Source organism: Pseudozyma hubeiensis, assembly GCF_000403515.1.
Source record: "Pseudozyma hubeiensis SY62 DNA, scaffold: PHS19, whole genome shotgun sequence".
In the NCBI taxonomy this organism is placed as follows: domain Eukaryota; kingdom Fungi; phylum Basidiomycota; class Ustilaginomycetes; order Ustilaginales; family Ustilaginaceae; genus Pseudozyma; species Pseudozyma hubeiensis.
In genome coordinates, this window is record NW_012133801.1 from 251,953 (window position 1) to 278,838 (window position 26,886).

General features: G+C 58.2%; 8 protein-coding genes across 8 annotated transcripts; 3 read left to right on the forward strand and 5 right to left on the reverse strand.

Annotated features, from left to right (window-relative positions):
* Nucleotides 1-254: 254 nt before the first annotated feature.
* On the forward strand, nucleotides 255-7,073 carry PHSY_001686 (potential transcription factor; the record flags this gene model as incomplete). Its single annotated transcript, XM_012332314.1, has 1 exon — nucleotides 255-7,073. The coding sequence occupies one exon, from the start codon at nucleotides 255-257 to the stop codon at nucleotides 7,071-7,073; it is 6,819 nt and encodes a 2,272-aa protein (XP_012187704.1).
* A 107-nt stretch (nucleotides 7,074-7,180) lies between these two features.
* On the reverse strand, nucleotides 7,181-9,106 carry PHSY_001687 (fatty acid transporter protein; the record flags this gene model as incomplete). The annotated part of the gene is made up of 1 exon (XM_012332315.1): nucleotides 7,181-9,106. The coding sequence occupies one exon, from the start codon at nucleotides 9,104-9,106 to the stop codon at nucleotides 7,181-7,183; it is 1,926 nt and encodes a 641-aa protein (XP_012187705.1).
* A 181-nt stretch (nucleotides 9,107-9,287) lies between these two features.
* On the forward strand, nucleotides 9,288-10,971 carry PHSY_001688 (hypothetical protein; the record flags this gene model as incomplete). The annotated part of the gene is made up of 4 exons (XM_012332316.1): nucleotides 9,288-9,316; nucleotides 9,397-9,535; nucleotides 10,085-10,372; nucleotides 10,621-10,971. The coding sequence occupies 4 exons, from the start codon at nucleotides 9,288-9,290 to the stop codon at nucleotides 10,969-10,971; spliced, it is 807 nt and encodes a 268-aa protein (XP_012187706.1).
* A 1,158-nt stretch (nucleotides 10,972-12,129) lies between these two features.
* PHSY_001689 (transporter) lies at nucleotides 12,130-14,430 on the forward strand (the record flags this gene model as incomplete). The annotated part of the gene is made up of 1 exon (XM_012332317.1): nucleotides 12,130-14,430. One exon carries the CDS (start codon nucleotides 12,130-12,132, stop codon nucleotides 14,428-14,430), a length of 2,301 nt encoding a protein of 766 aa, XP_012187707.1.
* Nucleotides 14,431-14,679: 249 nt separating this feature from the next.
* On the reverse strand, nucleotides 14,680-16,902 carry PHSY_001690 (cleft lip and palate transmembrane protein; the record flags this gene model as incomplete). The annotated part of the gene is made up of 1 exon (XM_012332318.1): nucleotides 14,680-16,902. The coding sequence occupies one exon, from the start codon at nucleotides 16,900-16,902 to the stop codon at nucleotides 14,680-14,682; it is 2,223 nt and encodes a 740-aa protein (XP_012187708.1).
* Nucleotides 16,903-17,247: 345 nt separating this feature from the next.
* PHSY_001691 (hypothetical protein) lies at nucleotides 17,248-21,441 on the reverse strand (the record flags this gene model as incomplete). Its single annotated transcript, XM_012332319.1, has 1 exon — nucleotides 17,248-21,441. The coding sequence occupies one exon, from the start codon at nucleotides 21,439-21,441 to the stop codon at nucleotides 17,248-17,250; it is 4,194 nt and encodes a 1,397-aa protein (XP_012187709.1).
* A 201-nt stretch (nucleotides 21,442-21,642) lies between these two features.
* On the reverse strand, nucleotides 21,643-22,734 carry PHSY_001692 (halotolerance protein; the record flags this gene model as incomplete). The annotated part of the gene is made up of 1 exon (XM_012332320.1): nucleotides 21,643-22,734. One exon carries the CDS (start codon nucleotides 22,732-22,734, stop codon nucleotides 21,643-21,645), a length of 1,092 nt encoding a protein of 363 aa, XP_012187710.1.
* A 1,386-nt stretch (nucleotides 22,735-24,120) lies between these two features.
* On the reverse strand, nucleotides 24,121-25,752 carry PHSY_001693 (hypothetical protein; the record flags this gene model as incomplete). Its single annotated transcript, XM_012332321.1, has 1 exon — nucleotides 24,121-25,752. The coding sequence occupies one exon, from the start codon at nucleotides 25,750-25,752 to the stop codon at nucleotides 24,121-24,123; it is 1,632 nt and encodes a 543-aa protein (XP_012187711.1).
* Nucleotides 25,753-26,886: the final 1,134 nt, after the last annotated feature.

Consider the following 26,886-nt stretch of genomic DNA (forward strand, 5'->3'; position numbering starts at 1 on the left):
GGTTCATGTCGGTGCTGCCGTAATCAGCATCGGAACGTGCCGCTGACGCTGCGCTCGTACACTGCTCTCAGAGTGCATACACCCACCAAGAATCTGCTGCTCTTGTCCAACGACCACATCACTTGCGCCGCTCAGCACCATCCTCGCCTGACATTCGCTATCGTTGCGCCTGCTCTCCATCGTCCAATTCTGTCAACGTGCAGAATCCACCTTTGTTCGTCGACTGAGGAACGCCGATCACTCTCACTCCAGCCATGACCCCAGCAAAGACGGGCTCGCAGCCCTCCGGCTCGAGCGACACTCCTCAGCGTATCGTCGTCAAATCCGTCAATGGCCATGAGCCCATCAAGATGGAGCCGGCGTCCTCGTCGAGCGCATCCGCCCTGCTATCCACACCGTCTCAGTTCGACTCGCCCCTTTCCTCTCCAACAAAATCAGCCGCGCCCTCAAGCCCGTCCAAGTCGCCGGGTCGACCAAGACGTGTAGACCCCATCCTCGTCTCGTCTCGCGAGTTCGGCCCCAGCGCTGGAGGCGACAGCGACGAAGAGTCTGACGACGGCGAGTCGGAACTCAACAAAGGCGCCAGTACCGCCGCCAAGAGACTCGGTCGCAAGAGCAAAGCAGATGCTATGACCGCCATCACGGCCAAAGAAACGTCTCCGCTCGATGGTCAGTCATCGTCATCGGCTGCGGCTGCCGCCGCTGCTGCCTCGACTCAAAGTGGCCTCACCGCCGTGCCCGGCAATCCGGCAGCTCACCCGGCACGCAAAATGCTCCAGCACCAGCCCTTTCCGTCTCTGATCTTCGACACAACATCTGCGTCCACCAACTCGCATTTCGATTCCGCCTCCGCGTCTACCTCGGCACAGCCTGCCATCCCCGTGCACTCGAGCACACCACACGATCCACCACCGAGGTTGCGTCCGAGGCTCTTTGAGCTTGATGAGGCGCCGACCTTCTATCCAACGTCGGAAGAGTTTGCAGATCCCATGAAGTACATTTCGTGGATCGCAGACCCCCACGGTGGCAACGGCAAGGCGTACGGTATCGTCAAGATCGTCCCTCCCGAGGGCTGGAACCCGGAGTGCGTGCTCGACGAGCAGACTTTCCGCTTCCGCACTCGCGTTCAGCGACTCAACTCGCTGAGCGCCGATGCTCGCGCTTCGCAGAACTACCAGGAGCAACTCCAAAAGTTCCATGCGCAGCAAGGCCGCAAGCGCGTGAACGTCCCCGTCATCGACGGCCGCTCCGTCGATCTGTACCAGCTCAAACTCGTCGTTTCCAGCTCGGGTGGCTTCGATTCCGTCTGCCGCGGTCGCAAGTGGTCGGAGGTCACGCGCAAGATCGGGTACAGTGACAAGGACAGCGGTCAGCTTTCCACACAGGTCAAAGCTGCCTACACCCGCATCATCTTGCCCTTCGAAGAATTTTTGGCAACAGCCAAGGAGCAGTCTCGCGCCAACGGCACGTCTGTGAGTCCACAATTGGCCCAGAATGCCACCATGGGCGATTCCGCATCCACGGAACCGCAAGAGAATGGGGTCACGCACGCCTCAATGTCGCCTGGCCTCGACGCTTCCATCAATGGCGATGTCGGTGCCCACGCCAAGACGCCCGAACCCTTTACTGCTGCCGGTGCTGCCGAGGCGCTCGCCAACGCTACGCCTGTAATTGAATTGGCAGCTCAGAGCCCATCGGCCGTGGCGAGCACACGTCGCAGCGCACGCAAGAAGTCGGAGGCGGCGAATACTCCCGCATCGTCCTCGCGCAACCCACTGCAGCTAGCCTCCAGCCCTGCTACATCGCTGACTTCCAGACGCAGGAAAGGCGTCAGCCCTCACGTCGAAATCGACTCACATGTGCGCGTGCAAGCTGCCAACGGTCAAGAGGAGCAGATGTGCGAGATCTGCCTTCGAGGTGAGGATGGCCCCAGCATGCTGCTCTGCGACGAGTGCAACCGTGGCTACCACATGTACTGTCTGCAGCCTGCGCTCACCTCGGTCCCCAAATCGCAGTGGTTCTGCCCTCCGTGCCTCGTTGGCACCGGCCACGATTTTGGCTTCGATGACGGTGAAACTCACAGCCTCTACACCTTTTGGCAGCGGGCCGAAGCCTTCAAGCGCGACTGGTGGTCCAAGCATCAAGAACGGCTTTGGAATCCCGAGTCCGAGGGCACGACGGCGTCCGAACCCGGCTCAGTTACGAATGGTCTTGCTCGCCGCATTCATGGCACAGATCTCGTCGTGTCCGAGGATGACGTGGAGCGCGAGTTTTGGAGACTGGTCCACAGCCAGCAAGAGGAGGTCGAGGTCGAATACGGAGCCGACGTGCACTCGACCACGCATGGCAGCGCCCTTCCGACGCAAGAGACTCACCCGTTGAGCCCGTACTCGCGCGACAAGTGGAACCTTAACAACCTGCCCATCCTGCCCGGCTCGCTGCTGCAGTACATCAAGTCTGACATCTCTGGCATGACCGTGCCTTGGATTTACGTCGGTATGATCTTCTCCACCTTCTGCTGGCACAACGAGGACCACTTCACCTACTCGATCAACTACCAGCACTGGGGCGAGACAAAAACATGGTACGGCATTCCGGGCGAGGACGCCGAGAAGTTTGAGAACGCCATGCGCAAAGCGGCGCCCGATCTGTTCGAAACGCTTCCGGACCTGCTCTTCCATCTCACCACCATGATGAGCCCGGAGAAGCTCAAAAAGGAGGGCGTTCGCGTCGTAGCCTGCGATCAACGTGCCAACGAGTTCGTCGTCACGTTCCCCAAGGCCTATCACAGCGGCTTCAATCACGGTCTCAACCTCAACGAAGCTGTCAACTTTGCCCTTCCGGACTGGATCTTTGACGATCTCGAATCCGTCCGCAGATATCAGCATTTCCGCAAACCCGCCGTATTCTCTCACGACCAGCTGCTCATCACGGTCTCGCAGCAGAGCCAGACCATCGAGACGGCCGTGTGGCTGGAGGCAGCCATGCAAGAAATGGTCGACCGCGAGATCGCCAAGCGCAACGCACTGCGTGAGATCATCCCGGACCTCAAGGAAGAGGTCTACGACGAAGACGTTGCCGAGAGCCAGTACATTTGCACCCACTGCACGCTCTTCTCCTATCTAGGCCAATTGACCAGTCCCAAAACGGACGGCGTCGCCTGCCTGGATCACGGCTTTGAGGTGTGCAACGCGAACGCTCCCGTCAAGTGGACCTTGAAGTTGCGCTTCTCGGACGATGCGCTTCGCTCGATCCTTGCCAAAGTTTGCGAGAAGGCTGCTGTACCACGCAACTGGATCCAGCGACTCAAGAAGACCCTTGCGCTCGGTCCCAATCCTCCTCTCAAGACGCTGAGGTCGCTGGTGCACGAAGGCGAAAAGATCGCTTTCTCGCTGGAGCCGTTGGAGGATCTCAAGATCTTTGTCGCTTGCGCCAACTCGTGGGTCGAGCGAGCCAACGTCTTTTTGGTCCGCAAGCTCCACAAGCGACGCGGCGAGACTGCAGTTGTTCCTGGTGCGAGAGGTCGACGATCCAAGGGCGGGGCAGGCGCTGACGACAGCGTCAACAGAAGGTACAGCATGGACACTTCCGCCGACGACGTCGACGTGACCAGCGATCGCAGTCCCGAAGCGCTGTATGCGTTGATCGAAGAGCTCGACAGCCTGCACTTTGACGCGCCTGAGATCGCATCTCTCCGTTCGATGGTGCAGGAGTTGGAGGAATTTATCGGCCGATGCACCGAGGTCTTGCGGCAAGAGCCCGAGGCAAACCTCAAGGACTGCGAAAGTGTCCTGTCGCTCGGCAGCTCGCTCAACGTTGATGCACCTCAGATCAAGGAGCTTTCCGACTACGTCGAACGCCGCAAGTGGATCCAAGAGGTGACAGAATCTCGCGATACGTATCTCTATTATCACGAGGTCCAGGAATTCCTGGAGCGCGCCGATAGCTGTGGCCTCAACGACCACGAGCTGCGCAAGGACCTCGAACAAAGACGCGAAGCTGGCCAGCGCTGGACCGAGCGTGCGAGAGAAGCGCTCGCGGGTTCCACGCCCATCACCGTTGGTGTGCTAGAAGAGCTTTCAGAGGCTTCAACCGATGTGCCTGTCGTGCTGGAAGTTGCGCAAGACGTCAGTGACGCACTCTCCAAGGCCAAGGAGCTGCAAAAGACCTTCCAGACATTGTACAAGAGCTTGCACGCCGGAGCCCAAGTTCCATCTGCAGCCGATGCGGATGGCGATCTATCCATGATCTCGATCTCGGAGAACAGCGAAGCCGCTGAGCGCATGGCTCTGCTCCCCGACGCCCGCCGCGTGCTTCGCGCCGTCAAGTCCAACAAACTCGATCTCGAGTACGCGCAAGACGTTCAGAAGGCGGTCGAGGTCTACGACGCCTGGCGAGCGACATTCAACCAGATCATGCAGACCGTCGCCAGCGGATCGCGTCGGCTCACTGACGCAGACCGCGATGGCGAACTCGACAAGCTGGTGGAGCGAGTCGAGAATGCAACTGATCCTGCCGACGACCAGTACAGACCTCACGTACGCAACTGCATCTGTCGAAGCTCGGTCCCGATCTCCATTCCTTCGTCGACCGGAGCGGAGTGCTCTCGCTGTCAAGTGCGCTACCACCTTTCGTGCATCAAAGTGCGTTCGTCCGAGGTATCGCGCGCCGAAGATGGATGGATCTGTCAGTTCTGCCCATGGTACGGCAACGCTCCTTTCCTTAAGAGTCGCAAAGCAATTAGCATCACTGATCTGTCCAAGCTCGTGTACGATCAAGACCATCGACGGGACCATTTCAAGTTCCTGCCGCTTGAGTGGGACGCTATCGAGGAAGTGGTTGCAAAGGCCAAGCGCTTCGAGACAGCAGCAAAGCGCATGATCAAGACCCTCTCGCTCATGCGCAGGGACCAGAAGCAAGCCATCCTCGCTCACTGGCTGCGTCGAGCCATTGGCTGCCCCGTCGATGTTTTGGGCCCGGAGAAAGTCAACATGCTCGATCTCATCAGCGAAAATCTGCTTGCTCTCGGTCCTCAGCAGGGCGAAGGCGGATCTTCGATGCATATGGAACGTGCCAAGGCGCAGACTCCATCGCGCTCTGACGAGACAGCGGCGCCCTTGCCGAGCTCATCTCGTGCTCCTGCACCCGCTGATCGCGACTCTGGCTCTCCCGCCATCCGCGACGACCGCAAGCGCAAAGCAAAGCGAGGCAAGCGTGCCAAGCTCGTCTTCCGCGAGGAGATCGGCATCGGCGCGTACCGAGATCGTCAGCCGATCTACTGTCTTTGCCACGAGCCCGAGAGCGGTCGCATGATTGCTTGCGACAAGTGCATGCTGTGGTTCCACACCAACTGTGTGCGCCTCGATGACCCGCCGAATCTCGGCAATGAGCCCTGGATCTGCCCAATGTGCTGCATCAAGGCCGAGCGCAAGTACCCTCAAGCGGAGGTACGGGTCAAGGACATTGGCGTCACCGATCCAGATCTGTGGCTCGACATTCGTGCCACGCTGCGATCGCTCGAGAAGCCCGTCAGCAAGATTCAGTCGTGGAGCAGCCCGGAAAACAAACGTATCGTCCTGCATCTCGAGAAGTTCACGCCGGCGATTCATGCGGAAGAGGTGCACTCGCAGATCACGAAGCGTGCCCGTCTCGAATCGGACACTCCCACCAAGGCACGACCCTCCCTCGGTCGGTCGGACTCTACTCCAGCCAAGGACAGCGGCGCCCTTCCTTACGCACCACCTCCTGTCCCGAGCGAGGCAGCACGCGGTATCGTGCCTGCTTCGACGTCAGTGGCCGAGACGCCTGCGTCCAAGTCGGCGAGGAACGACGAATTGTTCGCAGCGGACTCGCCTCCTCCCTGGGATGCCAAGGTCGACCCGTCGCCCGGCAGCGCCAGCTTCGACTGGGCGCAGTCGGCACGCCGAAGACACGCCGAAGGCATGGACAACCTCTACCGTCGCGGCATCACCGATGCGATGCTGATGCGATTCTACATTGCCTGGAACGGCCGCACGCTCATCCACCCGGTACGGGATTCAGCTGGCAACATCATCGAAGTCTCTCTGGGCGAAGCGATCCGTCTGCATGCCGGCGATCCCGAGGGGACACGCGTCATCTCAGCTGCTCTCGAGCGCCACAGCGCCAGAGCGGAGCGTGCTGCTCAAGCCTCTGGCTACGGCAGCGAGTTGGACGACCGCATGTATCCTCGCAGCGCCTACGGCCGCGATGAAGGACACTACGGAGCCCAGCGACGCGATCCACCGGTGGTGCCGTCGAACGGCCGAATTAGTATGAGGTCACCCGCCATGATTCCGTCTCAGAGGCTTGGCAATGACCGCGACTACGAGCGCGAACGCGAGCGTGAGACGGATCCCCACAACGTGCGTGAAGGTCGGGAAGCGCGCTTCGGCGATTCGATGCGTTCACCCGCTGCACCGCCTGCAGCAGCAGCTGCTCCGTCGTCTGCTCCGGGTGCACAGGGTGCCTCGCCGGCCATGCGATCGAATGTGCCGCGTGAGGTCATGCCCACCTACGCTCGAAGTCCCGCAAACGCCTCGGCGGTGCCGAGTGCATATCCCGCCTCCGGTTCGACGCACGGCCTTCATTCGGCAACCGACAAGGTCCCACCGTACCACGTGGGTCGCAGCTCGTCATCACACCCGGACGTCAATGGACACCGGGGAGCACCTCCCACCATGCCGACGTACGCATCGGCCAAGGCGGACCCTTCTGCAAATGCCTCCACCTACTTGCCTCTCGACCCAGCCATGATGGCCGACGATGCAGCCGGACAGATCGACCCGAACCTGACCAGCAGCCCCGTCCCAGCACCGGCACCGGCGCCACGCAGCGAGGCAAAGAGTCCCGTGCCCAGCGTCGCAAAGGACGTCACCGAACTCACCGAGGCTGAAAACGCCGAGATCAAGAAGGAGCGCAAGGAAGACGAACAGGATCTGGAAAACGTTCGACAGCAAGCTAGACAGATGGCTCGTCGTATGCGTCCCGATGCCTCGGAAGCGGAGATCGAACGTCTGGTTCAGAACTTTATCGGCGGCGGTGAGTCCGCCTAACAGCCGTTCCATACATCACATGCAATGTCACCCGTCACAAATCACGCAACACACTCGAGAATTTTGAACCAAACAACGAGATCTGAGAATTTCCAATGCTTTTTCCTCTAAAGACGAACCTTGCCTGCCTGAATCTCTTTCAAGTGCTGCGGCAGGAAGGGTTGGTAGCCATCGGCGTTGGGGGGCAACCAGTAAAGCTGATCGCTTCCGCACTTGTCGTGTTCGATACCTTGGTTTCGGAGCTGCACCTTTTGCTGTTTGACGGTTCCGGTCTGCTCCATGGTAGGCACGACACGGATGAAGAGGGGTACGGCGTACTTGGGGAGACTCTTACGCGCTACCGCGGCGAGCATCTTCCAGTCGACCCGAGCTGCGTCGTCTGCAGGAATGGCTGCACAACCGGCTCGTCCATCGTGCTGGGGTACCAGGACACCGTACACGTTGGCTTCTCCGACCAGTTGACCGAGGGCATTCGCCACCTCCGTGGTAGAGACGTTCTCGCTCCTCCATCGGAACGTATCGCCCATCCTGTCACCAAAGTAGAAGAAACCATCGGCATCCTTGCTCATCAGATCACCACTCCTGAACCAAGCATCTCCCTTCTTGAGCGCATCCTTCAGGATCTTCTTGCTGGTGGCTTCCGGGTTGTCGGCATACCCTTGGAACTTGGAGATGGAAGTGTTGCCGATGCGCATGACAAACTCTCCCGGTTCGTTCGGTCCGCACTCGATGCACATGCCCGTCTTTGGATCGCGGTAAATGTCTTCAGTGATGGCGTCGACGCGGATGATCTTGAAGTCGGGTCGCAACTTGGATGCCAGCGTACCCATTCGACCGACTGCACCAGCTCCAAAGGGTCCCGTGTTGTAGTTGAGCAGCGCACCGTTTCCTTCGGAGGATGCAAAGAACTCGGAGATGGTGCGGACGCCGTATCGCTCGCGGAACTTCTCCCACACATCGGGTCGCATACCGTTTCCGTAGGCCATGCGAACGTTGTGCTGCTTGTCGAGCGGAGAAGGTGGTACGGCGAGCAGGTATCGCGCAATCTCACCGATGTACTGCACTACGGTGGCGTCGTACTTGCGCACCTCGTCCCAGTACTTGCGCGCAGAGAACTTGCGCCCGATGATGACGGTACTTCCGGAGCAGAGGCAGGCGCAGATGCACAGGAAGAGCGCCGAAGAGTGGTAGAGAGGCATGGGCGTGTAGATCCTGTCCTTGGCAGTGAAGCCGTTGAAGATGGGCCAGACGCTGCAGGCGGTTCCCATACGACCGTGAGAGCAGAGCGCTGCCTTGGGCAAGCCGGTGGTACCACTGGTATAGATGAGGGCAGCGGTGCTCGACTCTTCGATGTCCTTTCGGTACTTGTCCGGGACACGCTTGGCCGAGTACTTGAGCAGCTCTGAGGGACCAAATTCGATCTTTTTGGCGAGCGGCTTTGCGACCTCGATGGGCGCTTTCTCGGTATCGCCGTCGACCGGCGTGACTCCGTCGTCGTATCGCAAGAAGCCCTCAAGCTGCGAGCTTTCAAGCAGCTGATCCTGGACGTCCGACACCGCGCCCTCCAGGTAGGGCTCGTACACGAGCAACTTGGCACGTGCAACCGTGACACAATGGACCAAGCCCTTGTCGGTCAACGAATTGTTGATAAAGGCAGGGATCACATTGATGCACATGCATGCAAAGTACCACTCCAGGATGGCCACCGAATTGCCCATGAAAATGGCCACGCGATCGCCTGCTTTGTAACCTCGGGACAAGAGGTAGTTGGCGAGACGATGGACGTCTTTGGCTACTTCGCCCCAGGTGAAGTTCTTGCCGAGGTAGACGTATGCGACGGCATCGGGCCGTTTGGTGGCTTGATAGTCGAAATATTCGTAGATCGAGAGCTTGTTGCGCCACTTGCGGATTTTGTGTCGGATCTCGCCGCCGGATGCTCCGCGACCGAGCGTGAGATCGTTCGACATGCCGTGCTTGGCATCGAGGTAGGCGACGGCGGCCAAGCTGGCTGCAGCTTTTGCGATGGCGGCCATGGTTGACAGTTGCGAGACACAGCAAGCAAAAGGCAGATGGAGATGCTCGGTGCCCTCTTCTAGAAAGTTGACTACAGCAAGGAGGCTCTAGCTGCCTGATACCGATTCGGAGACTTTTCGGATGCTTTCTGCTCAAAAGATGAGCGAAGCCGATTCGAGAAGGAGCGGGATATGAACGCTGATGAAGGTGGGGTCAGGAAATGAGGACGGGTAGGAACAAAAGAAGCGGGCTGGTGGTGACTAGAGTGCAACGGCAAGCGTCCTCTTGTTCTTTCTTGGTCTCTGTACAGACGTTTCTGTGTCACGGTGGGACCAAGCCGATACCAACGGTTGCAGGCCAACCCCGCAAGTTGCATTCAACCAAAAAGGCGTTTGAAAGCGTCGCTGAGAAGCGAGCAGTCGCAACACGGCGAAAATGCTGCTGGGCTGGTGCCTCGCAATTTCAGGCGAGCTTGTCTCCACTTTGGCTTTTTGCGGTCACCATGCAGGCTGCCGTTCTGCTTTTTGGCTTTCAGCCCTGGGCGTCGATTTCAAATCTATATTTGATAGCGAGAGGCAAAGGAAATTGAAAGAAATCAAAGGCCGCGCTTTCACGGATCGACGATGCTGATTCCTGCGGTCTTTCGCCCGCCTTTGTGGGGTGGAACAGCGACAGAGAGCATTGGGGTTCAGTCCAAGCCAAAAGCTGAGCTTCATCCACCTGGTCGCAGACCATCGCAATCTCAACCCAAGCCAAACCAACAGCTTTGGGCTCGCTTCGGCAGCAACCTAATCGGCAGTCCCGATAGCTCGGTGCTGTCTACAAGCTGAACCAGTGCATCAAAGCCAGCGGACCTTCCGCTTCTGAGCCGCCACGGTCCGCAAGCTTCTGCGACCTGGTTTCCAGGCTAAGTTAGCGTACTCGATTTGACTCGACTCCTGGGTCGGACGACAAAGAATTGCGCTGGGTGTGACACGGATTGTAACTCCTTCTGACAGCTGCCGAGCAGCGCTAAAGGCCACATCAAAGTGGTGCAGGACTGGCACGTGCGCTGCCATTGCTCGCTATCTGACTGTGGTCCTCACATCGCTTTTCGGTCTGCCGTCCGAACGAGCGAGCAAAAGCGGTCCCCCTACGAACGCTCTTCAGAGTCAGCTCGCCTCGACCTGAGGCAGTCAAAGCCTAGCAATGGCGCTGAATTGGGTCATGCTGGACCAGAGCGGTCGCAAACCACTACCGCTTCCACAGGAAGAGGTGCTATGCCAGGTGCGCAAGGCATCGTTGCAGTGAGTGCATAGCGCTTTCTTGAGGCTCAGACGAGATCGCTTCGCTGACAATCTCGAGACTCACCTTGGTGCTCCTGGCTACGATTACAGGCTCGAATATGCGTCTCTCGGTGTCACGTACAAGGCCGAAGGCGATGCGCTGATCTCGTCCCATCGTGTGAGTGCTCACCTTTGTTCAAATGGTCCATCCCAACAAAGCCCGTCTGACCCTATGCCTTGATGTCACCGCAAATGCTGCATTTGTACAGTTTGTTTTCATTCGCCAGCCTCAACTACCTTCCGGAGAGCTTGTAGCATCGTCCAATCTCAACTCGCTCTCGGTGCCTCTTGACCATTTCCACTCGAGCAAGTACACCATCCCCATCTTCACCGCGCCGTACCTCCAAGCAGACGTCTACTCGGTTGCGCAAGGTGGACTACCGGAGCGACGGCCTGGCGAAGAAGCTCATCCGGTCGGCAAGCTCAAGCTTTGGTTCATGGAAGCCGGCGGCATAGCTTTCCGCGATGCCGTCGACAAAGCAAGGACGCTGTGGCAGAAGAGGCAACAAGAAGAACTGGACGAGAACTCTTTGCCTGCGTATGAGCCGTCGGCAGCCTAAACTAGTTCAAGCAATGTAGCAAACTATTCGTCGTAGTGATATCTGGATGTAACCTTGGCTGAGAAGAACCATCAATTCATTCTCTGTTCGATGAAGTCTGAGCTAGGATCATGAGGTGACGCTCAGAAACTTGAGTATGCTGTGTGATCAGGCCCGATTTGATTTCAGATCGTCCGATTCCGGTGTAATTGTCGGACTTAGGTGTCAGCCAATTTTGCGGCACCTGCAGACTTGCCCTTCTGCCCACTTCGCGCTCATTTTCCAGGAAACGGAAATGCTGATCCCGGTCAAAGGACCGAACAGCAGCGGACGCGGTCATTCAGCCGAACAGCATGCTATCATCGAAGGGGCTCGGCTGCGTGAGCGAGGGTCATGCCCCTGTTGCGACGAAGCCAATCTCGCTCACACACATTCGAACAATGTGACAGACCTTCGTGATGCAAGCTCTAAAAGCACCGCCGGTGGGAGCGATGGGCACGATGGCGGCGTAGTCGACAGAGTTGACGAAGTGGTTGCAGTGGACCGGGTAATCTCAGGCTCAACGTGCACGCTCCTGACGGTGAGTGTGCTGTAAGCACATGATAACCCAACGGAGTCGAGCATGTTGAGCCCCTGGCGTGTCGTGACGGTGATATGCCAATAGAAGGCAGTCGCCCACGCCGATCAAACACGGTGTTCTGGCGTGGCGTTGGCTCGGTCATTTGGTCGGCTTTGCATTTCTCGACGATGATTAACGAACGGCTGCGCCGACTAAACTACCGCGCCTTACGGCTTTGGCGATGTCAAACAAGGCCGAGCGAATTTTTGGTTTATTTGCCGGATTTTCTTTCTGCCTAAGAGGCTCTGATATAGCGCAGAGGCTGCCCGCTCTCGACATCACCTTCGGCCTTCCTAGTCACATCCCATCGTAACCTACTTCCCTCCCGTATCTTCTCTCTCCCACACCGTCAATCAAGGCCGGACTCAATGCTTCTTCTCTCCATCGGATTCGTACTCATCTGTTCTGTCTTCGCGTATTGTCACGGACTTGGATTGTGTACAACAGGCGCGATAAAACCGGATTTCCCCCACCTTGCACCAAACCCGATCCTCCTCGTCCAACGACCGCATCTGGCTTGACATGCACCAGCACATATCAACCTTACCATCACCATCAACATGACCTCCACGAACAGGAACAACAGTCAGCATGGTCCGCACCATCCGCCAGCTTACCACGGCGCGGACCAACCCCCTCTTTCCCTACAGACCCCGTCGGCTTCTCGGGCACAATCGCGCAACAATTCGTCCCACTCGTTGAGCGCGCCCACTTCATCTGCTACAACAGAAACCCACTTGGATCCGCAAAGCAAGCTCTCATCCTCTGACTCGAACGAGCCTAAGAAGAAGCCTCACAATGATACGACTTCTTCGGCCGCGTCGCTTCACTCTTCCACCGACCACGAGGAGCATGGGGATCTACCTGGCCCGCTCCCGACCACCAATGTGTTGCAGCCATTGACATCGCGTCTTTCTAGGGCAGACTCGCGTTCCAAGATCCAGCAGGTCAGCGATGGTAAGGACAAAGCTAGCAACGGCCGACCTCGTTCAGCGTCGAATCGCTCTGTATCTTACCTCGACGCCGCCAACAGGCCGGCCGAGTTGCAGCGTGCGTCTTCGCGCGTATCTTCCGTGCATCGATGTGTCGATCCTCACTATCCAGCTTCTGCACTCGCCCTCACCCTCACAAAGTCGGAGGATCCGGACGCAGTGTACATCGACTGGGCTGCCGACGACCCAGAGAACCCTTTCAATTGGCCAAAATCTAGAAGATGGCTCCTCGTCTCTGTATGCTTCCTCTTCACAGCCTGCACCGCTTTCAACGGTTGCGGCTACCCGTCTGCCTCGTACCAAGCCTCGCTCGATCTGGGCACCACGCAGCTCGTCTATCTCGTCGGCAACACGGTCTTCCTCTTTGCTGTCGCCATCACGCCCCTCATCCTTGCGCCGCTCAGCGAGGTATACGGACGAAGCCCCATCTACCTCACTGCGGTCTTCTTCTTCACCGTGCTCTACATTCCCCAGGCGCTCGCAAAGAACATCACCACCATCATCGTGGTAAGATGGTTCCAGGGTATGGCGGCTTCGGTCGGCAACTCTCTGGTCGCCGGGAGTGTCTCGGACGTCTTTCATGCCAACGAACGAGGCTTCCCCATGTCGCTCTACTCTATCGCGGTCTACATGGCGCAAGGTATCTCACCGTACATCTCCTCGGTTACCGTCAACCGAGCAGGCTGGCGCATCATGTTTTGGTGGCAAGGTGGCCTCGCGCTTCTGACCTACGCTCTCATGTTCCTCATTCTTAAAGAGACGAGAGGACCGGTCCTGCTCTCCAGACGCGCCAAGAAGCTCACCAAGGAGACCGGTCGTCTTCACAAGTGCAGAGCCGACGACGAGAGGCAGTCGTTCTTCGTCATGGTCAAAATCTCGCTCGTTCGGCCCATGCAGTATCTCCTTTTCGAACCAATCGTCACCAGCTTTGCCCTCTGGATCGGCTTCCTGTGGGGCATCATCTTCATCTCTCTCGAGGCCATTCCCATCGTCTTTGCCACTTACGGCTGGAACTCGGAACAGCAGCACATGGCTCTGCTCACCATTGCTGTCGGTGGTCTGATCGGCTACGTTGCCAATTTCCACCAAGAGAAGCTGTATGCAGCCACAGCTCGCAAGCACGGCGGTAAGCCTCCTCCGGAAGCTCGTCTCTACTACGCCTCTGCCGGTGCCATCCTCGCTCCCGTCGGTCTCTTCATCTTTGCATGGACTGGCCGATCCGGCATCTCTCCCGCCGCGCCCATCATTGGTTTGATTGTCTTCAACGCCGGTCTTTTTCCTGTGTATCAGGCAGTTTTTAGCTATCTTGCGGATTGTTACGAACGATATGCTTCGTCTTCGCTGGCTGCCCAGAGCTTCTTGCGTAACTGTTTTGCCTCGACCTTCCCTCTATTTTCGCAGCAGATGTACACTCAACTCACTCCCAAGTACGCATCTACGCTGTTGGCGTGCATCGCCGCTCTGCTTGGTGTCGTGCCATTCGTGCTGCTCAGATACGGCGAACGTATCAGGAAACATAGTCGAGCAGCGATGGCGTTGGAGGCGGAAGAACAGGAGGCGGCGAAATTCTACGCGCACGAAGAGGAAAAGCAGCAACGACGCGCTGCGAGAAGGGCTGTACGTGCCGCTCGTCAAGCCGCTTCGGGTGGAGACAACCAGCCTGTCGACGAGGAAAAGATGATTGACCACGACGATTCGATCGAGAGAGAGAAGCAGGCTGCGCAGGACGTGGATCGCCGCACGGACGATCAAGGCACGATCAGCTCCGGCAGCGAAACTCCCGCAGGTTGGGACGCAACCGATACCCATCCACAAGACTGTTCCGACTGCAACAATCCGAAGCGCATGCCTCCCACCAGCATCTTATGAAAAGAAGCCCGCTCACGCTTTCCTCATCGTTTGTCGTTCAAGCTTCATGTCTTGTTATTTTTTCGCAATTTCATTTCTGGTCACGTTGCATCATCACATCTTGAATCGAATGCAATCCACAAAGCCACACAAAGCCATCCCGACTCCGAGCACCTGTTTGAGTGAGCCGCTTTCACACTGCGATTGCATCGCCGTGTCACAAAGAGGAACCAAAGCACCGTGTGATGAAACCTGATGGGGACTCTACCGTCAACCTCTCTTCTTGAGCCCACTAGTCTTTTCCTCCAATGCCGAAGTCTTGGCTGCCACCTTCTCTCCGTCCACCTGCTCTTCACCCTCCTTCTCCTTCGCTTTGTCTTTCGCATCCTCATCCTTCTTCTCCAACGTCTGTCCAAATTCGTTCCTCCTCGTGGGATCCACCCCATAGATCCACCTCTGATACAACGCCACAAAGAACACTACGTCGTCCCTGAAACACGCCAGCCTGTGCAACGTCGGCATCTTGATGCAGAACGCAAACATGTCGTCGACAAACGTGCCCAAGATCTTGTAGACGAACGTCTTGCTGTTCATGCCTGCCGTCGATTTGAGCTTGTAATTGACGATCAGCTGCGGGACGAGCGAGACGAAGCCGAACGCGTAGACGAACGACGTCGCGGTGGAGATGATGAAGCTCCACCATCCACGGTGGGTCTGGTAGAGAGCCGAGTAGATCGTGTAGGCGAAGAGGAGTGGACCGATGGCGATTCCGACGTACTTGAACGCCAATCGATCGTACTCTTGCGTCTTCTGCTCTTCCACCGACAACTTGTGCTTCGAATCGACCTTGATCCGGTACGGGATCAACCCGTCTCGTCTCACGATCGACACCGAAACCGCTTTGGTCAACTTCCAGCATTCCACCACGACACCCACCGCCTGTCCGGCGAGGATCATCCAGCTGGTGTCCTCGTTATTGTCCAACAGGTACAGGGTGATGATCAGCTGAACCACAATGTTGGTGACGATGCTGCCTACGCTGACGCCTGCGAGATCGTCTTTGTTCTTCCAGTGACGAACGTCGCTCGAGAACGCCAGGAATTCAAAGACCGAGTGGAGGATGGAGACGATGATCGTCAAGGCCAGGAACCAAGGGTTCGTCTCCAAGAGCATGGTCTTGATCATGTCGACCTCGCTACCGGTGGCGGAGCCGGTAGCACCACCGGCTTGCTTGTCGAATGAATCGGACAGCGCAGCGAGCATCTGGAACTTGAACCACGATTGATGGTACAGATGGACGTGCAATGAGAGCGATTCGACCGTCTCGTTGATGGGATGCATGTGCGATTTGAGCAGCCAAAAGTCGTTGGGGAAGACGGTCGGGTAGCGTAGGACGTTGGGAGGTCGACCTGTCGCATAGGCCTGCTGCAGCACCGCCGCCTGCTGAGGGTCCGTCGGTGGAGGGGCGACGACCATATCGCCGCTCGTCGGATCCCTCACTACGGAGACGTACTGCAACAGCGGCGGCGGAAGTTGACTCAACTGGACCCCCGCATCCCCGGCATCCTGCACAAGCGCAAGCGTCAAGTTGTTGTGCCAGTGACCGACGATCTTGCCATCCTCCTCCTCCTCTTCCTCTTCTTCCTGCTCCGTACGGGTTGAGTTCGTCTTGTCGAACAGATTCTTCTCCACCCTCTTCCTCTTCAACGGCATCAACCTCGACAGCAGCTTTCTGCTCCTCACCACGCCCAACGGATGGTACGCCTTATCGCTCGGGTCCGGACTCACGCCCTTCTGCGTGACGACGAAATCCGCCCAAACACTGCCGTTCCCGCTCCTCACGCCTTCGCCCAGCTTCAACTCGAGATCCACATCCCGCGACAACGACAGATCGCCCAACGTGATATCGGACCACTTGACGGCTGCCATCGGTTCCAGCTCGCCTGCGCTCCCCCTCCCCTCCCGCGGATATAGCACCTTCGCTTCGTGCAGAGGATCGCGCAGCAGCTCGGCGAAAGCGTCAAACGGAATCTCGGGTGCGTTCCCCAACCCGCTTTGTGGGATCAGATCCGACGCCTGGGTCCTGACCAGTTCGTGGGTGGGAGGGGTTGAAGCGGAGATGTAGATGTAGAAGTCCAGTTGTGCGTCGTCCGACCAGATGGGGAGTGCGACATTCGGTGGTCCTTTAGCTGGTGCTTCTGGAGGGGTGAACAACCCCTGAACCGGCGCAGTGGTTGACGCTGCATCCGCTGACCCTCCACTCGTCGTACCAACGCTATCGCTGGACGACCCAACGGGAGGCGTACTCCACTCCCGTCCCATAAGCTTGTTCACGTACCCTGCAACCGGACTCTTCGGGTTGGTCACCGCATTGACCCCGGCATACATGAGGAGCGCACGCGCAACCGTCCACTTCCAATCGGTTCGTGCGGGCTGCGCGGCACCCGGCGCCGCTTGCTGTGTCCCGCCTGTCGCGCGCGCATTCGACGACATACTTGCTTTCCGGAAGTTCCGGGGTGAGATATGAGTATGCACCGTAGACAAAGTCCATATGGAAACGAGTAAGGAGGAGCTTCGAAAGCGATACCGGAAGAAATTTCGAAAAACAATACGATGTCGCGTCCGTGCACCCGCGTCCCAACGCAGGCTCTTCCGCTGGTAAGAAAAAGGCGCCAAAAACGACTTATCCCAGAGCGCACGTGTCCGTCATCGCGGGCCCCCCTCACACCATCTCGTCGGGAAGGTGCCTCACGATCCACTCTCAACATCACACACACCTGACCAAACATGATGAAATGATAAATAATTGCTGAAACTGCCTCTCACCCCTCACCCCGCTCAGAGATCCATACTGATATCGTCGCGGTCGTCCGCATCCTCGAGCACCTCGTCTTCGGGCGCTGCCGGTCGATCATGCATCGACTCTCCCGCGCCTTGCTCCGATCCGGCGTCGTGCATCATGGCAACGTCCTCGCTGCCGTACACGATGCCACTGCTGCTAACGGGCCGTTGATGAATCTGCCTCAGAGTGTGTGCAGCCTGTTCGAGACCGTGGACTACATTGGTCGACGCATCGCCGTCATCCTGCCCGCTCGTGCGACGGACAGGTGTCTGTGCAAGCGGAGACGACACCATCGACGGATGATACGCCTGCAGCGTCGACGGCTCGCCCATCGATTCGCCATAGCCAAACCGCGTGCCGTGAGTGCCGTACTGGCTGAAGCCGCTCGCCGACCTTTGCTGATGCAGTCGATGGTGCGGCTGTGGCGTTTGCCCGCGCACGATGCCGGCGTGGAACGGCGCCTGTCCGTACAGCCCCCCGTATCTGGCAGCCCTAGATGCAGATCCCAGATCCTCGTCGTCTGACCGAGCGCCCATCGCAACTTCGGAAGCCTCGGCAGTGTTTCCGTATGAGCCTGCTTCGGGGGACAACGATCGCTCCGGAGATGGCAGGTCAGCACGTACCTCGGCCAATCGGTGCTGCAAACCGATGCCTCCTGGTCTCCTCGTCGCCCAGTGACCGAGCATCTGGTCGATCTCGCCCGTCGCGAAGTCTTGCTCGCCAGCTACGCCAGGTGTGGCGCGACCACCCAACGCCAGCTCATCCTCTTCGCCATTCTGTGACGCAATCACGGGAGGCGGCAATGGGCGGCCGGCCAAATCCGTGCGCTGCGGAGGTTGAGGCGGGGCTTCGCCTTCTCGAGCGCGCAGCCCAGCCGCAGCAGCGGCGGCAGCGAAGGCGGGAAGGATTCCCTGCGTCTGAGCTAGCCGCCGCTCCGTCTCGTCATCGCTAGCGTCCGATCCGTCCACGGTGTCTAGGCTGGCAAGGCTCGTCACTCTACGGTCGCGAAGATCCTGTCGCAGCATCGTCGAAGGTAGCCCGAGGGATCCAGGCAGTACACCTCGACGAGCACCACGAGGCGCTTGCGACCCGCCGTCGGTCGTCGTGTCTCGCAACGGCGACGAAGTGTTCGACGAAAAAGCATGCGCAGCGTCGTGGCGGCGTTCTACCCCATCGACAGGTCCAGCAGCGTACCAGGCTGAGGATGCCGAGGGTCCAGCGTCACCGTTTGTGTCCGTGAAAGGCGAAGGCATCATGCCGAGACGGGGAGCCTGGGGGCCGGAGGCACCGCCGATCCATGCCTCGTCATCCTCGCTGGCACTGACAGCATGCCTCGGCTCCACGATCATGTCGACCGAAGACGACGCCGAAGAGGTGAGACGATGCATCTCTGAAGGTCCATCTTGCCGACCGTCAGCACCGGTATAGGTACCATCCATCGCTGCGTCGCCCGACTCCGAGGTGCTAGGTAATGCTGAACCGAGATCGACAGGCTGTAGACGTGCTCCTCGCACGCTTGCGTTTTCGGATGACGGCAGGTCGATTTCTTGGCGCGAGTGGCTACGAGCTCGCGCGTCGCGGGCCTGAGTATCGCGCGCCGCCTCTCCAGCTTGCCATCGCCTGGCATTGATTCCATTATCGTCCACACCGTCCAGACCGACATCCCCGTTCAGCCTTAGGCGCGGTCCGTCGGCGTTGCCAAGTCCTTGACCGGCTGCATTGGCGAGTGCGGCAGCAAAACCTGCGTTTTCGTCGTTGTGATTGTTCAAAGGCACGATCTGAGGACCGGCACCACCGTCTTCGTTACGTCCGATTCGGTGAGGATCATTGGCCTTTTCGCGCTCCTTGTCCTTGGCCTCGCCCTCGTCCGCCTTGGCACTGCACCAGTAGCGGTGTCCCATCTGCCAGCCCTTGCTCTGACACTGTTTGCTGCAGTACTTGGCTTTGCGGCAACGTCGACACTTTGCGAATTCGCGTGGATACTCTTCCCACTTTCCACACAGCATGTTGGCGCACTGGCGGATGCCGCCTCGCGACTCGTCCTTGCGACAGGCATTGCGCATAATGACGCCGGCCCAGTACTGGATCTCCATAGAAAGGCGAGGCGCGGGATAAGCAGCTGAGTTGCTGCGCGAGGAACGCAGAGTGAACTTTTCGGCAAGCGAAAAGACATTGCGACGCGGGGGCTCGGACGGGTCCCAACTCTTGTTGCGCTTGGTGGCCTGCTCCAGCTCCTCGTTGAGCGCGTCGAGCGGACCCATGAGCGATGCCCCGGTGAAGTCGGACGAATGGAACAAGATGCGGACGTGTGCATACTTCGAGAGATAGGCCAGCAATTGCAGGCTGAGGAGGACCTCTTCTTCGCGGTAGACGACGTCGATGCCGGCACGTGCGTTCGTGTCGGCCAGATTGCTCAGCTGCACAACGGCCGGATGAGCCACGGCCGCCTCGGTCGCTGGCAGCGTGGTCCTTGCTTCTGCGGTGCGTGCTTCGTCGCGTGGAGCCACGCTTCGTTGCTGTGGCTGCTGTGGCTCACCGTCACGACCCGCCGAGTGTGCACTATGCGATTGACTCGCGTCGTCTCGCGTGTGGCGGTGGTGGTGCTGGTGGTGATGATGATGGTGCTGAAGCTGGTGATCTTGCCTCGAGTGCGATGCACCTGGCTGGGCACGTACCTGAGCGTGCGGTTGTTCGCGGGACAGGTGTCGATCAAAGAGCGAGCTGCGATCATTGGGTTCGTTGTGAGAGCCAATTTGCGCGGCGAGCGCTGTGGAAGCCAAGTTGGTCGAGGCAGCGTGACGAGAAGTGGAAGTTGTTGGCAAGTTTCTCGATGGTCGTACCGTATCCTGCCGTTCGAACAGAGGCGGCGCCACGGCATTGGTTGGCCTGTTGGGCGTGAAAAAGGTCTGCGCAGCCCGAGGCGGCGAGTCGGGGCCAGACAGTGGAGCCAGTGCACGGCGAGCTGGCCGTGGGGTTCGACGCTCCTCGACATTGTCGTCATCCGCGTCGATCTCGACCTGACCGCTGCCAGACATGTGATCCGAGTCGACCGAGCGTGTGGTAGATGACGGGATTGCATCGACCTCGCTATCGTCAGCATCGTCTGCAAACATCTCGGCGTCCTCGGGGCCCTCGGAACCGCTGCCGCTCGCCTCTGCCGCGTGACTTCGCAGGTCTTCCAAGGAGCTGACCTCCGCCAGATCGCTGTCTCGAGCTTGCGCAGACGCCAGCGCTCGCGGTGTTCCATCGGACGCTGCAGAAGGGGCGCCGCCGGACGAGTTGATGGCAATGGCATCGATTATGGGCATGGTGGCATGGGACTCGTCGGCATCGACAACGGGGATGGGCGAAGCTTGTGGCGGCAGGTAGTCGTCGACGCTGCTCTGTGCTTCCATGTCGGCAAACACGGAGGAGCGCCGTGCCGAGATGGGGTCTTCGAGCGGCGTGGTCGGCCGCGTTTCTGTGAGCAGACGGTCGTGTGCGTTGGGCGGGATCGACCCATTTCGCGTTGGCTGCACCGCTGCAAAATGCGTACTTTGTAGAGGATCGACCGAGGCGGCTGCGGTGTAGGTTGCATCAGCCTGATGCGGCGCTTGCACGAGGTCTTCACGAGTGGTATGATGCTGCCAACGTGCACGATCATCGCCTTCCAGGGTAGCAAGGTGGGCGTGCGATGTAGAGGGCTCGAGACGATCCCGATGCGAGCGATCCTCTCGACGTGCTTCATGCCGTTGATGATGGAGCAAGGCCTCCTTGCGTCGTTCTTCCTTGAGCCTGTCCATGCTTCGAAGATAGGATTCGAGCACACGGATGGTGACGGGCACCATACCTGCCTCGACGACGCGTGTGCGGACGCTTTCGCTGCCGCGGACGCCAATGTTGACGACGCACTGAAAAGCGAGACTCCACTTCCACACAGCCTGCATCTCCTTGATGGAGAAAGCGCGGACCTGTGGTGACGGGGATTTGGGCACGGTGCGAAGAATGCGAATGAGACGTTCGAGACCGCCGTCGAGTGTGACCATCTCTCGAATACGTGGCGAAGTCGAAGTGAGGTAGGCCAGATGGTTGAGCGAGTTGATGAGCGGCAGGGTTGCCGTGCAATCGATGGCTCGACGATCATAGACGGCGGATGAGATGCAAACGCTCGCCTTGTTCTGGGCGGGATTGCAAAAATTGGACTCCCGCATCTTGGAGGAAACAGGGATCGCGTACGCAGCGAGGTGCGTACGGACCGAGATGAGTGCAGAAAGTCACTTCGGGATGATAGGCGGCGAGCGCAAGAAGTGCGACTGTCGGAAGTATTGCCGCAGGAATCAAGCGCAGAGGGCCACGAAAGGCTACAGTACGGACATCAAGCAACACGGAGGGGCTGGCTGGGTCGGTTTGCTCTAGTGCCGGTCGTGAAGAGCGCTAGGCAAGTCGACGGACTGAATTTGAAGTATGCGCTTGTGAGCGATGCAGGAGTTGCTGTCGGGCGTGCACTGACAGCTGGCTCGAACAGATGGATAGACCGTCGCAGAACGTCGCTGACCGGCTTGAACAAAGATCCAGAAGCTAGGGTGGTATGTTGATTGTAGGAGAAATGTGATGCAGCGTGTGAACGGCTCGTAGGCGCTTCCAGAGCAAACTGCAGCTGGTGAGACAGAATGGCCAGACTCTGATGCAATGGGCCGGTTCAGCCGAGTAAGCCTACTACTCGAAGGTTGAGACCGTGCGATGGTACTGATACGATGGCGATAGAGGCGCTTGGTAGAAGCAAAATGTGACTGGAACGAACAACGCTTTGGTGGCGGAAGGTGATGCTGTTGCAGACGTTGGCGTATGGTATGCAGTTGCTCGAAAAGATAGATAGTTGCACTGATGGATGGATGAGTGAATGGATGTTTGCTTGCAGACGAGATAGTAGATTGACGGCGCGACTGTCGAAGAGTGTTGTTTGCGAGAAGAGGCGGGCCAGGTCGAGCTGAGTCGAAAGGGGCGCGGTTGATAGAAAGCGATGTACCAAGACAAACAACTTGGGTCAGATGCCGGTGAACAAAGGAGAGCGTTCTTCGACGGGCATTTGCGATGCCGGTAGATGATAGCAAGAAAGAGAAAGTAGAAGGAGGATGGCTGATGCTCGATGGAGACGAAAGGTCGGAGCAGGCATTCAATGGATGACGACGACGACGAGCAAGCAAAGAGCGGACCTGCAAGCTGGCTGAGCAGAGGTGAAGCGAGCGCAGAATTTCAAGGCAGAAATCAGGCACAATTTCGATGGGAGAGACGGGCGTCAGGGCGTCAATTGGCTGCTGCAGGGCTGCAAATGCAATCAAGCAAAACGTCGCTGTCAGTCGCTTGGTCGTCTGGCCTTGTCTCTCGGCCTTTGGTCTCTGCTTGTCTGGTGCTGCTGCTGCTGCTGCTGCTGCCGCCGCCGCCCGTCTCAAATGGCTGGTTTTGGCTGTGGCCCTTTTCTTTTCTTTTTCGCTCCATTTCGCCATTTCGCCATTCTGAGCCGCGTTTGGCCCTTCCGTCGTCGAACGGGAAAATCAGGCTGAGTTGGACAGTGCCTTGCATCACTCTCGAACCGTGTCGCAGCGGCGGCACTCGAGCGTCGCGCCGAAGCTGAGCCTGTTTGAAATGGAAAAAGAAAGGGTCCAGCTTTTGTGAGATTGGCTTTACCCTCGGATCAGCCGTTTCCCTGTGCTCGATCTGACTATGACTGCCTGTCAGCTCGGGTGAGGGTTTGCGGAGGAGATCCCGACTCGCTCCCCACGACCTCGACAAGCCCGCTAGCCGGTCTTGATTCCTGTCCGCCGCAATCGCTTCTGTAGCCTCCTCACAGTCAAGAACGGAAGTTTGAACCATGTGCGGCTGCTCTTCGAGGTATGGCAGGCGCTGCGCTTCACGAGTGAGAATGCACAGGCAAGGCGCGCTTCTGCAACCCCTGTTGTGGCTGGGGCTGCAATGTGGTGTTGCAGTCGCTCTTTCTGCCTCTTGTACAGCACGAACTGCATACAGCATAACATCTTGAGCTCGCAGCTTCACCCGCGTGATGAGACTGGAAAGCTATTGGCTAAGAAACAACAGCTTTGGATGTGGATTTCGCCATTTATGAGCGATTCAGCTAGCCATGCACCGCTTTGCCGAGCATGAATTCGTCCGAGGACAGCAGGACCTCCTTGCATCTTCGAATTCTTCCATCATCCCAACACTCTGCTTCTCTTGGCCTCTATGCGCAATTTGACGTCGGCTTCGGCTGTGGCGTCGAGTTGATTCGGCGATCACTTCGCCCCGCAGGTACCCCTGACTTGTCCTTCGCAACACGCACATCACATGGCTCGGTGTCAAGAAGCGACATGCCACGTCCAAGATTGCCACGAGCTTTGACGTTGCGTCGCTTCATCCCTCCAACCAATCTTGGTTCCTAGCAGATCATTGAGCGTGACGATCGCAAGATTGCCCATGCAGTCGGCACGCACTGTACCTTGACGCCTCTATGCCACTCACACTAAGAAATGGAACGAGGATGATGTATGCATTGTTAGCGCAAAGGTATATGCAAGCTACTAGTTGAAAAGGGTACAGAAAATCAAGTTGATATCAGGGAGCGAATCAAATGCAGAAGTCGAATGATATAGGGCGAGATGGAGGGGTTGAGGGGCAGAGCACAAGATCGCCAATACGCGATCAAGTCGATGGCAATATGCGTTACAAGCTAAGCAGCTCGATCAGAAACATGCAAGTCGGCTGCGGTGCTCAGGCTGACAGTTGGAGATAATAGCAAAACAAAAAGAGTGTGGGTGTCAACCTGAACAACGCAGAAAGAGACCCGCCGGTTCCAGCATTGGTTTCGTCGGAGCTCCTTTGGCCAGGACCCGGAGTATCTATTGCGCCTGCTGGCCTGCTACCGCTGCCGCCGCCGCCGCCGCCGCCGCTGCCGCGAGCAGCGCCTCGTGGTTCTGGAAGGCCCAATCGCGGGCGAACACGCTGGCCTTGAGGAACTTCTTGTTTGAGTACTTGCGGTACACAAACTGATCCTCGAAGCCCTGATCTAGCAAACGCTCTAGCAACAGGTTCGCTCCGGGCACCAGCTGCTCCTCGGTAAAGTCAGAGTAGTAGACGAACGCATCGTCCCACTCGCCTCCGAGCATCTTCTTTGCCAGGAACATGCCAACAGCTGCCACCAGGCTCGGTCGAGCACGCAAGAAGCGATGATCGAGCAGCGCAAGCTCCATCAAGAACTTGGACAACGTGCGCGTGCGGATGTCGTAGTCGTCGGCCTTGGAGATCTTGCGCACCCACGAGTACGGCGAGCAGTACGACGAGATGTTGAAGTCGAGCGTCGAAAGGATGATACGCTCTCCCTTGAGGATTTCCTCCTGCGAGTATCCGCCTTCCGTCATGTAGACGAACTCCTTGACGCTGGGCGCCAAGATCTCTTCGTACTTGGCGGCGATGAACATGGCGGTGACACCGACGAGCTGCAGCTTGGCGAGGCTGACCACGCGCACACTGAGAAAGCGGTCGACCACGTTGATGGCGATCCAGAGCGTCTCGGGGAGCATGTGGTAGCGCATGTGGACCTGCAAGAGCCAATCGACGAGCGTTGCACGCATGTGCCAGTGGATCTCGCTCTGGAACTCCATGTAGTTGGGATTGGCCATGGTCTCGCGTTCGCAGCGCGCCATGTAGCTGAAGATTTCGTTCGAGTACTCGGCCATCATGCTGGTGTCGCGCACCTCCTCTGGATCGAGGCCCATGACGATCAGCTCATCTTCGTGCGCAGCCAGGTCTGCCGAGAGCTGACCAGCGGCGACCGCCTCTGCACGTTGAGCTTGGGCGAGCACTGCGCGGGGCTGGATGACTTCCTCCAGGTAACGAGACTTGATCGAGGCTACCTTGCGCCGCGCTGCTTCCTCGAGCTCTGGATGCAACGAAACGAGCCCTTCTGGATCAAAGTTGAAGTCAAGCAAGTCACCGTCTTCTGCCGAGGTGACGCTTTCGGGTCGTCCGCCTGCGTCGAGACGCTCCGACTCGAGCCAGTTGGCCTGGTCTACGCCGGCGTCCTCTGCGGTATCCTCATCGCTGCTCGAGGTCGAATCGACGTCCGACATGTCGTCCTCGTCAATGACATCGTCGTCGTGCTGAGAGGCGGCAAGGTCGTAGATCTCTGCATCTTGCTGCAGTCTGCTGCTCCCTGCCTCGCTGTTGATGCCCGCCTTGACAGACGCGGAGCTTTGGAACGGCGGCAAGAGTCGCGGCGCTTCGACGTCCATGGACTGAACGCCGCCAGACGCAAGATTGCGCTGTTCTGAGATGGAACGCGTTGGTCCTGGCAGTCCTTCCTGGGTCGTTGACCGGGATCGGGCATCGCGGAGGCGGGTCATGCTTTTGGTGTGCTGAGCACGCAGGCCGTTGTGACCAGGTGCCAATTTGACGGCGCCATCTGGGATAACGTGGTCTCTCGCGACGCCAGCACGGTTGCTGACGTCCGAAAGAGCCGGGCGTTGCGGCATGGGTCTGGAATCGGCTCGCGACTTGCCGGCGGCAGAAGTGCCAACCAGTTTTGGTGCCTTGGCCTTGGCTGTGTGACTAGAAGAAGCCGCTTCTGTGAGATGAATACGATCGCCGCTACGAGAAGCAGGAAGGCCCCCTGGCCGGGCGATGCGTGATCTAGTGGCTGTGGGCTGGAGCTGAAAGCGATATGAGTTCGCGGCGGAGAGGAGGCGCAAAGCAAACGGTCAGTATGCATGCCCGGCACAGTAGTCGATGAGCGCATACATGGGCGAGAGGGAAGACTTACTCTGACGGCAGGTTGAGCCATGGTGACACGGAAAGCAGTGGGAGGGGTGCTTTAAGTCTTGATGAAAGACTTGGCGCAGGGATTAAGACGATGCGATGGAAACGAGACAGATGCGCATGGGAGCACGGAGGGGATTTGGTGATATGCTTGGATGTCGATGGAGCGTAACAGATGAGATGACGAGACGGAGAAAAAAGATGCAATGCCGAGGAAGGAGAAAGGCGAGTCGGGAGATCAGGAGGAAGCAAGATGGGTATGAATCTCTGGCGCTCTCAACAGGTGAGTGAGCAGCGCAGAGGTGGTCGTGCAGAAAGGGTCGTGAATCAGGTGGGCAGGCGTATAGAGGTTACCGCGTTGGACTTGAGCAAGCAACTGTGCAGCACCGGATGGAATGTAGGTGTAGTCACGAGCTGAATCGAACTGTGCTGACTTTTGTGCGGAAGCGAAATGCTGCAGGGAAGTGAGGGGGGAGGAAGAAGCGTCGGTTGGCAGAAAGCGAGGAAGCCAACGATACCGAAACGCCACGAATGGAGGGGAGGATGATGGTGATGGGGAGAGTTGCAATGAGGATGAGGATGAGGATGATGGGAGATGGAGTCGAGGATGTGACTTTTGAGAAATGAAAGGGAATGCAGAGCAGCCGTTGAGTGGGTGACGAGGATCAAAGGGACAAGAGACAGCAACAGCAACAGCAACGGAGACAGTCTGCGCAGCGTTTGGCCCGACTCTCCGTTCACCACGCAGCTGGAGCGCTCGACACCAAGAAGTCACACTTCATCCGACGTGCATCGTATCCATCCATCATAATTAGCGGCAGGCAGCAGCAATCGGACAGGTTTGAAGCTCG